The following is a 15,207-nucleotide window of genomic DNA, read 5'->3' on the forward strand; positions in this document are numbered from 1 at the left end:
GCTCTTTAGAAGGACAGGCTTCTGCTTCTGAGAAAGCCAACAGTAGGCCGTCCGAAGCGAAGTAAATAACAGCAGCCTTACTACACATACCTGTCTGAGCTCATTGGCAGTCGAAATGGGTGCTGTCAACCTGCTGGTCCCCCTCATGACAACTAATGTCAAATCTCCTGAATAAAAGCACTCTAGCAGGCAAACCAAAGCTTTTCTTAACTGCGCTTATTCCACATAGAGGAACAGTTAACTCTGTCAAACACTCACCGGAAGTCAAGAAAACAAGTATACAAGTTTCCATCAATACAATACTTTTTTTTGATGTACCAAAGGGTAAATATCTATTAGTAAGTGCATGGGCCAGGGCAAAAATCCGCTTGCTCTTGTGTTTAACACTCTTCTGCGTCTAGATGTTGATTTGGTTATTAGACTTTACATGCTTCAAACACATGTATATCCTGTTTATTTTGCTGCTTAAACCCTTGCTTGTGAAGTGACTTGTGCGTAATGTGTTCTTGTAAATTTATTTTTTCCAGACAGCCAAGGTTCGTCCGTATGCTGTAGCTGCTGTTCTCCGGGACATAAAGTTTTCTAGGGAAAGCTATGAAAGTTTCATTGAGCTGCAAGAAAAACTTCACCAGAACATCTGCAGGTGCGCTTTGTACAATTCTTTGTCAGTCATTCATAATGTTTTGAATTGTTGGTCTGCATGCTCTTTCCATAATGTTCATGTAGTACCACTGATAAACATTTAATTTTGCTATGGAGGGTACAGGCACTGATAATTAAGATGGTTGTGGTATAATTTCCTATAACTTGAAAATGCATTTTATTTATGCTATAGACTTTTGCACTGCAGTTTTAGGAGGGCTGTAATTGAGTGGAAGGGCTCCAAGAATGGTTTAAAGTAGGGATATATGAATGAGCTTTTATGTGAACGGCTCACAGGAGTCCCTTCCTAAAAACTGTAGTTGCATGGTTGAGTAATGTTGCACATTAGTATCCTGCAAATGTGTGAATGCCACAGAGCTGTCTACTGTAAATGACCATCTGAATACTGTAAACATGGAAATGTCAAAGTTTTGTTTGCCTTCTACACTGATGGGATAGAGTCTGGCATTTAATACTTTTTCTGCAAATGTGGTGCTACGGTTCTCTGCTGGCAGTGTCTGTAGTGAATTAAGAAGCACTGGTAGCTTCCTGAAGCATAGAGCATGATCAAGCACTGTGTGAATATTCAACATGGACCACCAAGCATAACTTCTTGTAGTAAATACTATTTTAATGTATTCTTCCACAAATTACTACAAATATTAAATTCATCTCCAATTCTAAAGCGATCGTTCCTATTTTGCACTTGTTTGTTATATAGTCATTAAATTACACATTTATCTGTTTATGGTCAATAACGATTCCAATATGTGTTCAACTTAGTTTAGTGATATGATGATCCAAGACTTTCGGTGATAAAATATCCAAATAAAAAGCGAAGTAAAGTATACCCAAATATTTTAACTGTGTCGTTGGTTAAAATTACAAATTCAAATCCAATTTTACATGCACCCCAATCATGTCGCAGGGGCTTGTGTCTGTCTTGCATTGATGCGCCATTGCCCATTTCTTCTACCTACAGTCTTGAATAGATTGTGATGAGACAACCTGATCAAATTCTTTTTTTTTTTTTTTTTTTTGCAACTTCATTTCAGTTCATATTCAGTTCCTCATAGTTATTTACACAAATCATTAAAATTGTCATCTTTAATTTTGTTGCACCCTGTTATATTGCAAACATGGGAATGTCAGAAAGTAAAATGCCGAAAATATGGAAATGTCACACATCAGTACATAGAAAACTTTGCATCTGTTTTTGAGCAGCAGTGTGAATCAGTTTGTAGTTGTGCGTAACTCTGAACTCTGACCAGAGCAATACAAATGTGAATTGATCTTTGCAGAAGGGGTGAACTCATGTAAAGTTTGTGTACACTAGAGTGAAGGAGGGAAGTAGAACAATGGCAAATTCCACCAGTGAAGTTTGTCCCAATTTTAACATAAATAGATTGTCACTGGGAGGGTTGATCATGAAGGGAAGATTGATTGCACTTAACTCTTGCTTTAGGAACTGCAGCTTTCCTTTGCTAGTGTTTCATTTCGGTACAACAGAGAGGAATTGGTTTTGGAAAAATGTCAGTAAGACGTATGAAATTGGCATGGTTGATGTATTATTATTAAAGATTCACATTATTTTAATGGAAGGTGTTACTTTATTGAAGGTTTTCAGTGTTCTATTGTGCTCCCCTCCCTCCAACCCTCTTTTTTTTTAACCTTTACAAAACCTTGCTTTTAGCATTGTTTTTGTATTACATAGCCCATCGACCCTTATTCACTGAATTTTGCCATACCCTGATTAGGATGAGAAACATCTTATAGCTTTTTTCCTGCCAAGCCATCACAGGTTTTTGTAACTATACTATTTATATTCTCTTCCTTTTCCTAGTGTTGTGGTAGGTGATAATAGTCTAAAACAAATCACGAAAAATTTTGAGGAGGTAAAGAATGTTTGAACATGCAAATAATGCATTGATTATAAAGAATCTTTTATAACTTTAATCATTTTATTAGGTTTAACAATATTGTAGCAAATAAGTTTAAACTCTTATAACAAAGTTGGAAAAGCTTTGTAAATGATTAAGAAGGTTCAAACATTTTCATGAAATAAGTTAAACATTTTTGTAAGTTTTTATAGAATGGCAACTTTTTATATTTATATTTCCTTTCACATTTCTGAGACAATTCACACTGCAGAATTATACTTCATGAACATGGTTTTGCGCAAGAAATTTAGCAGTGAAGAATTTCTCTTTTTGGCCACTTTTATGGTGTGTATAACGTTTCTATTACTTAAAAATATAATCAAGATCTGAAGATTAGTCAACATGTGACACCCACCCCCCCCAGCTTTTGAAATTATTGTGTGTTGGGTACCAACATATTTTAAAAGGCTACCACTCTTTTGATAAAGGTGTAGAAAATGTTCTGGGACTGACTTCCAACAAAGATAGGACATATAAGTAGTGGATTTGTTTCTAAAAAGTAAATGTTAGAAACTTGAGCAATTTAAAAAATAATGTGTGTGTAATATATCTGAGAATGCTTTCGAGAGCTGCACATTCAAGGTAGCTATGTTATTTAAATAAGTATCTTCTCCTTGTCAGACCCATTTTGTAACACATTTGCATTGTATTGTATGGTGACAACTCATTACCTTTTGATCGCTTATTAAGGCTTGCAGTGGGATTTTGTTCTGGGTGAATCATTTGACCTTTCTTATCCACTTACTTTCTAAGAAGCTGAGTTGGTGGAGCATTTAATTTCTTATATGGGGGTGTCTTGATTTTGTGCTAGCAATAAAAAAAAATTACTAACTGTATAGTGGGTGATTGTTTCTATTACAGTACTTTTGTAAAATTAGATAGTAAAACTGAATTCTTTGATGATTTTACAACAAATAAAATAAACAGATAATCTCACCCATCATATTGAAACTGGAAATCTGCTCCTGAATTCTAAATTCTATAAAAAAGCAATCAACCTGCTGGATTTAAATTAAGTATCTGACATTTTCGTGATGGAGTTTGATTATTTCAAGAGTCTAATTGCATTCAAAACTATTTAACCTTGTTTTTTGTTTTACCTTTTATTTTCAGACGGAGAACATTGGTTGCGATTGGCACCCATGACCTTGATACCATTTCAGGTCCTTTTACCTATAAAGCACTTCCTCCTTCAGATATTAAGTTTACGCCACTGAACAAAAGCACAGAGCTCACAGCACCAGAAATCATGGATCTTTACAGAGTAGGTGTCAATGAATGGCTATTATTTTGTGTATGAAAATAAGTTTGAAATGCAGGGGTTTTTTAACCTCTACGGTGAAAATCTGGAATCATTTAGGGCTCAAGGTTTAGTATTAGGCACTGTATGTGGCGACAAAAAGCATGTGAATTGAAAAAAAGTATCAATGGGGCTGACTTTTAATTACCTGCACTACTTAAATTCTCCTCCAGAGGATCTTCAGGTATAGTCTTAAACACTGAATATTACTGCCTAGGTGCAAGATCCCAGAGTGCTTATAAATACATGTATGTTTAACACTTTTTATCACTGATAGTCAATCTAAAGTAATTACTTTTCATTTTTCCCCTTAAAATGCCAATGTTTTTTTTTAAAACCTCGCTAAATAACTAAATCTGATAATCTCTTCTTCTAAAAGGAAAATTTTTAGAAAACAGACTGACTGCAGCCATTAGAGGATAATTGACACTTCTCTTTTATGGAAACACATTGACAGTTATCCCAGATTTTTTTTAATGTCTATTAATGAAATGATGAAGCTCTGAACTCCTCAGCGGTTTGTGTTTTTTTTCATGTTGAAAGTCTTTCTAAACCTTGGAGAATCTGTTTCATTTAAAAAAAAAAAATGAGTTTTGGGGTGTTTTTTTCATTTTTATAAATTCCTCACAGAAAATGCTTTTCCACCTATACTGAATGCCATCTTTGTTTTGTGATATGTCCCTTATATGTCAGGAAAAAGGCTGATAAAGACCCACAGAACCCCGGTATTATGAGTTTGCTAAATTTATACAGTCCAGACAGCACAATGCCTCGTTGAAATGCAGAAATAGTGTGAGACCTCAAAGATGAATCATTGACTTTGAGACGCCATCCAGTTGCAAAAATACGCTTCTTCACCTTTCGGCATCCTGTGTCAGGAAATTAAAGACTAAGAGGACTCTGACCACATTTGGCTCAGAATATGCCAGGGCCTGGCTCTGTCACCGCATTAATCACACCATTCCTCTCGTCAAGTGTCTACACTTACTGTTTTATCTCTTCTAGTGACTCTGCAGCTTCCAGATTATTATTATTATTATTATATTCTTATATAGCGCCAGATTCGACCCCCGAAGGGGTATCTCCGCGCTTGCCTTGGGAACCCGTCCTGGCTTTTCCCTGTGAGATAGCCCCTACAGGGCATCCCCAAGGTGAAAGCCAGGCATCCCGCCGCGGGGGGCCGTTGTGGAGATTAAGCAAGCTTAATGCCCAGAGTTGCAGAGTGTGAACCCATGATTAGGTCAGGCACCGAAGCGAGAATTATCGAGTCCATGGACATTTGAGCTCCAGACCCTCAACACCTTCAACTGCCCCTCAGCCTGTGGATTGTTCCAGTGACTGCAGCACTTTCAGGACAAACTCCTATTCCTTCAAGACATACTCTTACAGCCCAAAGAAGCTAAATATCCTAAGGGACACAATTTAACGCATTGCTTCAGATCAAGAGAGAAGATTTCCTAAGGTCAGACTGGGAATAGAAGTATTCCTTGGGGTTATACTGCCAGAACTGCATCAACAGTCATTCAGTGTGTGACGTTATTAACTAATTTTAACTGACTCACAATCATTGAGAATTTCTCCATTTTGTGAAAGCAACATGTTTCATGAGGTTCTAGTGAGAGATGCAGCCAAACTGATTATCCAGATATGTATTCCACCTACAATATCAGCAACCATCTTTGAAGCACTTTGTCATCGAAATTATGGCACCATGTTGCCCGAGGTTCAAAGCTTGATCTTGCCATCTGTGCAAAATCTTTATAACATCAGCCTCTGTACATGCTGCTTTTTCTTATTTCCAAAACAGGGTCCTCTTTTCTTTAGAATGGACTCTCACCCAGATTTTGTGATTGTATTTGCAAATAATAAAGCGCCTCTCATAGACGCCTGGGATTCTCTTCAGCTGTTTGCAGAAGATCTTTCTAGCGATAGAAATGGTGACTTTCAAGAAATCCAAGGACATTATGGTCTTGAATCAAGTTATCTCTGCAGTAGCAAGCTCAGCTGATGTGGCTTCACAAAACTATTGTCATGACGTTACCATGAAAAGATCCTCCTGGGTTTACTTAATGTGTTTAAAATCCAAAGCCTGAAGAGAAACTTGAATCTGCAATTGTTGGATGCTGGCTCAGTATATGGTGTACACTTATTTAAGTGGACACCTTGCACTGTACAGACAACCCTTATGGTGACTTTATGGTTTTAGACACCCTTAGAAAGTTTTCTAAGTGGTAGGTGTGGAAAGCAGCATTCAAGCTTGGTCCAGAAGGACTGTAAAGCAGCTTTTTTTTACCAGAAGATAATCCTATAGGTATAGATTAAGTAAAAAGAATCACACAGTATAGTTATAAAAATGTGTATTTATTATAAGACACTCACTAACACATACAGATATCTCCTAGCCGGAAATGTACACAATGCACACAAAAATTTTCAACTGAAAAAGGTAAGTAGCATAGAATACCAGTAGTCCCCAGGGGGAGACCAAACCATATACTAAAATAGTGATAAATCGGAGGACGTAGAAGTTCTGGGGACCCAAGGAACCACCCAAGGGGAGTATCTAGGAGCCCCACGGAGGTTGTGTGCAGTGTAGGAACACAACTGTGTTCTCTGTACAAATCAACGTGTAAGTCGTGGTTGCAATTTGAAAGAAAGAGGACCCTTCACAGTGGACCCTGAAGAAACCCTGTGGGTGACAAGAGGTTGGAGAGCCACCCCACCCCTGGATACCCTTGGAACCAGGTTACCTGCACCAGGGAAACCGGGTGCATCGGTGTGAAGTGGCGTCCGAAACTATTGTTGTACTCAATGGGAGACTTCAGGAAGATGCCACTTCTGGAGAAGGTGAAAATGTCCGGTGGAACCCAAAGGTGGATTCAAGGTGGAGAGTACCTGCAAGCAGAGAGGACAGAGTCTAGGTCACTCAGGGGTGACCAGTAGGCACGGAAGGCGAGTGCCGACCGATGTTGGGTGTTGCAGGAAAGATGACGGTGACCTTGGAGCGGCAGCTGTGAGGACCAGGCGACGCTGTGGAAGACCAGGAGCCGTTCACGAGCTGTCCCAGGTCGGATGTTGAGAGTTGAGGGGTCGGTTTCCGCTGGAGCACCAACAAACCTTGGTAACTGCAAACAATGTGGAAAGTGAAGAAGGTGAAGTGTCGGGACCAGCAAGGTCCAGGGGAACCACCACAAGTACGGGAGTCCGGGCAGGCCCCGAGCAATCGGGGGAACCCAAAGAATTCAAAGGTGACCCTCAACAGGACCGATAGGCCGGAGGCACTGGAGTTGCAAGAGGACCTCGAGCAGCTCACCAAATAAGCAGGCCCATGGTGCAAGCGATGCAGTGTGGTCAAAGATTCTGGCCACTGGAGATGCTTGAATTTGGGGCTGCTTGGAGCCCCAAGATCTTGATGGAAGAAAGCTTACAAGCCTTTGCAATGGCAAGTCGATGCGGTTCACAAAGATTCGGTTCCTGCGGCTCCAACGAGGTATACTGGCCTCAAAATTGGTGAGAGGACAGAGCAGGCTTTGAGGGATGTGAAGAACCACCACTTGTCTTGCTGAGACTTTTGGAGTCCATGGGTGCCCGGGATCAGCAGACCAGTCTGCTTAGTTGCGGTGCCTGCAGATGCAGGGAAGGGACTCCTTCACTTTAAGGGAGATTCCTTCAGGTGTCTTGGATGCCCACAGGCCTTGGAAGGTTTCCTGTATGGAGCACAGGCATGAATGTTGCAGCAGATGAGCAGGGCGAAGAGATCAGGAGCAACAGGAGTCTTGCCGGTTGCATCCTTCATGCCCAGAGCGAATCCCAGTAATGTCCAGAGTGCCCAGACGGTCGAAGTTGAAGTGTTGTCTGAATTGAATCATGTTCCACGACGAATCTTGGGACCCACCCTCAGGTAAATCCTTACTTAAGGTCCAAGGAAAGGAAAGGGTTGGGACGAATCAGGGTTCCCTGCCAGGGGAGCGGTTGGACATTTTGTGAGGTTACTCCCATGCCCTTTGTATAGTTTCACGCCACTGCGGGAGCCAACAGATCCCTGAGCTGGTTTGAACTGGACTAGGCAAGGAGGGCACCAATTGTGATCTTCAAGCAGACTGAGTGGCGCTGGCAAGCGCTCCCACCCGGCCCCAATACACTAAACCCTGTCTGGGAGGTGATCACACCTCCCTGTGAGAGGATATCAATTGTTCTGCCTTCCACTGCTCAATCTTGGCTCGGTAGTAGGAGGGCAGAATCATGTCTCTGGTCGGCAGCAGCTATGTTGTGCTGTTTGGGTCTAGAAGACTGGCACCGGGAGCACTAAGGGCCTAACTGAGGGCCTTTACAGTGCTTGGAATCATACCCCCACACCGGTGTGGGCGTATGATTCCAACATGTTTTATCCAAACACAACAGGATTCATTACAGCCAGTTTCAAGATGGCCATCGCGTAATGACGCTGTGCCCCTCTATATGTTATATGGCTGTCTCACTTACAGCCCGCGAGAATGGACTTCGAAGGCTGTAGGGGTGTGCTGCTCATGCAGAGACACCCGAGCACTTAGAACCAAGCACTCTGCCTTTAGGATCGAAAAGGCCTGCTGTATGGGTGGCTTCTAGGTTTTAAGTGCAGTGATCCTAGATATAGAGAACCTATATCTGTCTTAAGTGGTGTTAGCACCAGCTTACGCATGCTGCAATGGCAGGCCTGTAGTGACAGTTTGAATGGTCTCCCATAGGTGGCATAATACATGCAATCTATGAGTGACCCCTGGGTACCCCAGTATCCAATCTGGGATGTACCGAAGTACTTACCATAACAATTTAGGGGAGAAAGCAGAGAGACTGGGGTCCTGATTAGCAGTATCCCAGTCAGTCTAGTCAGAAACAGCATAGCACCAGGCAAAAAGTGGGGGTAACCATAAAAGCAGATCCTACTTTCCTACAGCAATTACTTTGGAAAACTATTTGAAACCAATGGATGAAATCTGGTGGGGACGTATTAAAGCCCATGGGAGTCGGAAGAAAGAATAATGTTGGTATTTTCACCAGAAGGTTCAAACCCACAAGTAGTCACAACATCATCCACAGTAAAGGCAATCCTAACATAGAAGGCACCCCATTTAGGGGAAGAAGAGGTCAGCAAGCATCCGTGGCTTCAGGAAATGCTCTAGCTGGGGGCAAGCAGTGACTCTTCTTTTTCTCGCCCTCCACAGCCACACTCTACACTCTGGGGAAATCATCACGAGTCTGGAAGAGTGGCATAGAACCACAAAAGAAAGATGAGTGCTGAATACGGTACAGCATGAATATCCTTTCAAGTGTCAATGCCTCTCCGGCTGCAATGCTTCCCAAGATGTCTCGATGCTATTAAGAAAGCCTTCAACAAGAGGTCATACATCTGCTGAAACAAACTGAGGATAGTGTCACTAACTCCAAAAAACAGAAAATGTATTAATTTCAGTTTCACTCTGTTTCGAAAGAAACGACCTATGCAAGAAGTTGGGCCAATTCTGCATTTGGATGTGAAAAATGAATATGAAAAGTAAAGCTCAGGATGCTTGTCATGTAACAGTTGTATTTTGGACTCAATCAATGGGTTTGTATGTATGTCATAGATATTCAGTATGCTTAGATTTGTATTCCAATAGCACTGAAGCATTTGCCTTTTTACATTTTTTGTGGGCACCAACCATTACCGATACAAGATGTTGCCCTTCGGCTTCAAATCAACTCTGAGAACCATTTGAAAATGCATGTCAGGGGAAGGAACGTATCTGAAAATGTGAGAAAGTGACTCTTTTTGCATGGTTAGCCCCACTGTGTGCCTGGTTTTGATGTGGTTTCAATTGTAGTGCACCTGTTCCCTGCCAACCAGGACCCTGTGCCAATTCTTCTTGTCCAAAACATACCCACAAGTAGTACTTCAGCACCCTGCAAGTCCCTAGTAATGGTACCCTGGCTAGCTAGGGCCTGGGAGCTGAAGAGGGTCCCCTGGGACCCCCTTCACCGGGTCTGAAGGCCATGGAACCAGTTGGAGATCTCGGGAGTAGCAAGCCAATAGTCAATCCATGTCCATGTGTCGTGGGGGCTGGCGTAGTGGGTATACGTGTTGTGTCGCGGGTATGGCCAAAGTCTATCAGGGAGAGCTGTTCACATAAGGACCTCAATGCCCTGCGCGTTCTGGGTTTGGGATCTGGTGCAGTCGAAGTGCTGTTGACGGGAAGGTCAAGAGCGATGTTGATTTCGCCCCCTTTCAGCAGAGGCTCGGGCCGACCTGCATTAGTTTAGAAAGCAACGAGTAGTAAAAATCAGGGGAGTCTATATTGGGGATATAGACGCAAACTAACGCCATCCTGTGGCTCATTAGCAGATCTTTTGACTGGGTGTGAGTGTTTGATTGATTCAGATGCTCCGTCCATCACCACCCCCTTTTGTACCGCTTTTGACCGCCATAAGTGTGGCAGGGTATGCTCAGACGTGAGTCCCTTGCTCACTTTGCCACTGGATTCAAGCAAGCCGGGCTGAAGACGGCTGGAATGCCAGAAAACGGTCCTCGGAAGCTTGTTTCCGGTCCAGGGAAGACCTGGCTTGGCAGTTCGGGCTGGACTGTTCCCATGAGGCACAGGGTCAGACTGATTTGCATATAGCCATGTCTGAACTGGGGTGGCAGAGTGGGCTAATGAACGGTGATGGATTAAACCCAGATCTTTTTACTGGGTGTGAGTGTTTGATTGATTCAGATGCTCCGTCCATCACCACCCCCTTTTGTACCTCATTAGCGTGCCCACCACTATCACAAATCTGCCCTTGGGATCACATACTGAGGAATGGTAGTGAAAATGGATGCGTTTATGAATGAGTACGGCCGTGCCCTTAGCATAATTGCTGTGATTGGCAAAATATCTATGAGGCCCCCAATTAGCAGCAAAACAGGCTGGGTCACTAGGGGGGAGATGGGTCTCCTGTAAAACAAGCATTGGCATAGCCAATAGGTCTCGCTTTTGGGACCGTATACGTTTTTAGCCATGCAACAGTTGATGGTATTGCACCAAGGATATTGTGCTGCATAACTAAATACTTATAAGGTCCCAAAAGCCACACCTATTGGCTATGCCAATGCTTGTTTCTTTTGAGTGGGAGTATCTTCACCTTTCAAGAGTGACGTAATATGTTTTTTCGGAGAGTATTGACACTTCTCAGAAACAAGCTGGGGCTCTGGTATAGGGTACCTGCACTTCTATTTTTCAATTTCCAGCACTGGCTATATACACACATCAGGCATGTGCAAATCAGCCTATACCCTGCTCCAAAAGGAAAAGTCCAAACAACCGTCCAGGCAAGTACCTCCTCTGAAGTGAAACACAAGCAAACGAAAAGGGTTACGTTCCAGGCCTTGTCAGGGATATGGCTTAAGTACAGTATCGGGGCATACCACTGCACTTCGAGCGAGCATCACACTCAGGAAAACACAAGGCTTATATATAGAATGCTTTGATAAGTCTAAGCCACCGGAAATCACTTCTGGCCACATCCAGTGCATTGTTTTTTTCCGGATTGTCTCTTCCAAGAGAGATCCATAAAATGACTCAAGATATTCTTTGAGAAACTAGTGACGCAGTGGTGTTCTACAAAGACAGTAACCCTGAGGTTCTCGACCAATCAGAAGCTGTAAATAGCTGTTCTGCTATACAATACTGTTTTATGTATGCAGCGTGCGTGGGCTACAAAAAGAGAAAACCTATGACTGCACTAGCTGAAACTCTAACTCTCTTGTCGACCTTGAGTAAACCACTTAGAGCCTCAGCTTCCAGCCGGGAGAAAATGGGACGATAATGGGACTCGTCAAACTGCAGGGATGAAACACTATAATCTGCACGTCAGCTCGCAAAATGGAGTATCCCTCGCGGCAGCTGGTGAGAGGCACAGCACACAAGAACTTGCCGCAAAAGCATGATAACTCGAAGCAGCACGCCATTTTAAGACTCGTTATCTTTTATTTTAAGTTCCACTTTATATCAGCAATGCTGGCCGCCCTAGTCTGTTTACTAGAGCACACTATTGGAGGAAAGAGGGACTTGCACATCGGAAGATGCAAAGTATTGGAGGAAAGCGGGGACTTGCATATGGGACGATTCACACAATTGGAGGAAAGCGGGGACTTGCATTTTCGAAGATGCACACTATTGGAAGAAAGCGGGCTTGCATATGAGAAGATGTAATTGCGGACAGGTGTTCGCTCTCTAAGGGAGCATTTCACACACCCAGAGAAGGCTACAACCCCACACAATTGAGGAGACCGAGGTCTTGGCTAGCTTTTTAAGCATGACGCTGCAGATATTGGCAAATTGCTGCAGAAATGTGCGCTCCACGTGTCTCCTGTCTGAGCCAAGGTGCTCAGTCTGGAGTTTAAAAGAACAGACAACCAGCATTGGCCGCGCAGCGGCTGCAAAATAGAATACAAAAATGCGAGTGGTGACCCGAGTAGTGCGCACGCACACGACCGGTAAAGTGCCGTGCACATTGTGCGCGCTTGTGCGCGTTCTAGCAAGCTGGTGGCCGGCAAGGTAGCGCTTTTTGAAGCAGCTACTAAATGTCTCACAAGAGCAGCGCATGCGCTGTCTCTAGAGAGACCTAAAACCCACATCGACTCTATGCCTTAGCAAATAATGGATTACTTGTCTTCGTTTACGGGTGTCATTCAAACCCTGGACATTCCAAGTGGCCAGTGTAACGCCCGAGTTATGGCCTATCTGTGCCATGGTGTACTGTTCGGGTGAAAGATGATGAGTAGTAGACGTGCATGTCTGTGAGGCGCAACCATGCTCATATCTGCGTTAGATCCAGTGCAAAGCAATAAGAAACAGTCCCCACCCACCACCCCCACCCAGCCTGCCCGCCCAATCGGGGAGGCAATACCCACTTGAACCAACCATCGCATTGTACCATGAATGAGCTTAGCAAGTCGAAAAACCAACAATTAAGGTACATCCTGTTAACTTCTAAGATTCTACAAGGTGAACACCAGAGGGGGGGGGGGCGATCACCCTCCAACGGCACAGCGACATAGTGAAATATATAATGCACAATAAACCAGTTACCCACAATAAACCAGTTACCCACAAAAACAATGAACACTCAAATGTGCGGTCTATCTCTGCAAAGAGCACAGCAAAGCAATCATCCAGTACCCGAGCCAGAGAACAAGTCCATGCTCGCATCGGACCCACTGTGCGGAAGAGAAAGTCTGTCTTTTTCGGAAGATGGCCTGTTGCTGTGTTTAGAAGTATGGCAAAACTCCTGCACCTCTGTGGGGTTCTCGAAGACACGTGCTCGACCACGGACCTCCACCCGTAATCTAGCCGGGTACAGCATCCCATATTTCAGCCCTAAGTTCCGAAGTGTCGCTTTTACCCCTAAGTATTTCCTCCTGGCTTCTTGAACCATTACTGTAAAGTCTGGGTACAGAGACAATTTGGAGCCCTGCCACAGCATTTCGCCACGCTCCCGTGCCAGTCGCAGCTCAGTGTCTCTGTCTCGGAAATTCATCACTCGAGCGATGATGACCCTAGGTGGGCACCCTGGGTTGGGTCTTGGGGCCCAGCGATCTGTAAGCGCGTTCTACCACAAACCCCCGGGTGAAGGCCTCCCTGTCGAATATATCAATCAAGATAGTCTCTACTAGAGTGTCCATACGCCCCGCAGCTGTAGATTCGGGCACCCCCAAAATGCGAATGTTATTTCGGCGACTGCGCGCCTCCAAATCCTCATTTTTTTATTGCGACTTCCTTGAGAATTTGGTCCATGCGGTTAAGTCTTTTTAAGGATTACGCCATCCCATCCTCTAGGTCCGAGGTGCGGGATTCCCCGACGTCTAGGCGTCTGTCATGCATCGTGATCTTCGAGCCGAGGTCCACAATGTGCTTATCCAGCGTGTCAAAGCGCACGTCCAGGGCTTTGAAACCCGCCCTCATTTCCTGTAGCAATGGGCCTAATTGGACAGAGGAGTCCTCGGGGATATTGGAGGGCTGACCGCCTACCGCCATGTCACTGGAAGGGTCAGTGGTGGTCTCTGCGATTTTCTCGAAAGGGAGTAATTGCTGTTCAGGATCCCTGCTGCCCATGCAGCTGTAGTGCAGGAGAGTGGTTGAAAGGACCGTGGGAAAGGCCTCTGGCATTGATCCAGGAAGGGTGCAGGGGGTCGAGGTACTGAATAACTGAGTGCGCGGTAGGTGAGCAGATCTGCCCCTTTCTGAGCGCCTGCCTGGTGGGTGGATCTGGGCCGTGCCTAGTGAAGGTTGCGAGGCGATGCAGGCGTTGGCGGGAGCTCCAGGTCGTTTGCGGAGGAGGTAGGCAGTAAAATGCGGGGCCCGGGTCATCACCTGTCGCGGATGAAATTAACCGCTTTTACTGTGTCCAAGATGGTTGCGACCTCCCCTTAAGCTGCGGTCGCTGTGTGGCCAAATCTGCTTCTTTGTGGCAGGGAAGAGGGTTTACATTTGCGGCGCACGCCCGAGGGGGGGGGGGGGGGGGGGGGGGGGGGCGCTGGTCAGCCCCGGGTCCAGCACACTTTGAGAATGGCACCCTCCGAAGCGCCGTCCTGTAAAGAACTGCCAAGGCCTGGAGCAAGGCCGGAGTCTGGGCATGCAAGTAGGCCCTGCTCCCACTGGCACCGGTGCGGGCCTCCGCCAGGCTCGCTGAGTAGGGCCCCGCGGGAGGTCAAACGGACTTCCCACATGGGGGGAGCCCCTCGCTGAACAAATGTGCGGCCGCGTAGCGCCCGGGGCTCAACCCGCGACTTACCACACCGCCACAAGTCTGGTTCAGCGCTGCTCGATCACTCCCTCTCTGCTTCTCTCCCTCTCAGCCACCGCCTCGCCGCCATCTTGAGCCACGCTCAGAAACGTTGTCGGGCTATTCTGCTCCTTCCGCAGCGCACCGGGGCCTCGCACGGCAGATGGTTATGCCAGAGCGTTGTAGGCACCAACTCAAGGCTGCAAAATGATTTTTGGCTGCTTTGGAGAGCGGGGAACTGTCAGAATGTCGCGTCAACCAGGAGAGAGTCCACTCCGTGCAACCATCGCCGTCCACGGCTCGGCCACGCCCTGAAAACAACAAAGTTGACATAACATCCTGCCTGAGTGCCATGCAAGGCTGCACTGCTTGAAAGTTTAGGAAAGCCATCTCTCTAGCAGGCCTCACAGCCCTAAGGCAGGGCGCAGTATACCACAGGTGAGGGTAGATCTGCTTCCGCAGAAATGTCCCTAGAATATTAGGATCCATTCCTTAATATTGCAAGTGCCAATGTAGCCATAGAGAGCAGATGGGCAGGAAACTTGA

At 45.0% G+C, this 15,207-nt stretch overlaps 1 protein-coding gene across 1 annotated transcript in view; it reads left to right on the top strand.

The window, feature by feature from the left end:
• FARSB (phenylalanyl-tRNA synthetase subunit beta) overlaps nucleotides 1-15,207 on the top strand; it is a 334,706-nt gene that overhangs the window by 47,344 nt on the left and 272,155 nt on the right. Inside the window, exons 5-6 of the mRNA XM_086943878.1 lie at nucleotides 528-643; nucleotides 3,696-3,846. Coding sequence (XP_086800004.1) covers nucleotides 528-643; nucleotides 3,696-3,846 — 267 coding nt within the window. The remainder of the gene's footprint in view (nucleotides 1-527; nucleotides 644-3,695; nucleotides 3,847-15,207) is intronic.

Source organism: Lissotriton vulgaris, chromosome 11 (assembly GCF_964263255.1).
Source record: "Lissotriton vulgaris chromosome 11, aLisVul1.2, whole genome shotgun sequence".
NCBI lineage: Eukaryota > Metazoa > Chordata > Amphibia > Caudata > Salamandridae > Lissotriton > Lissotriton vulgaris.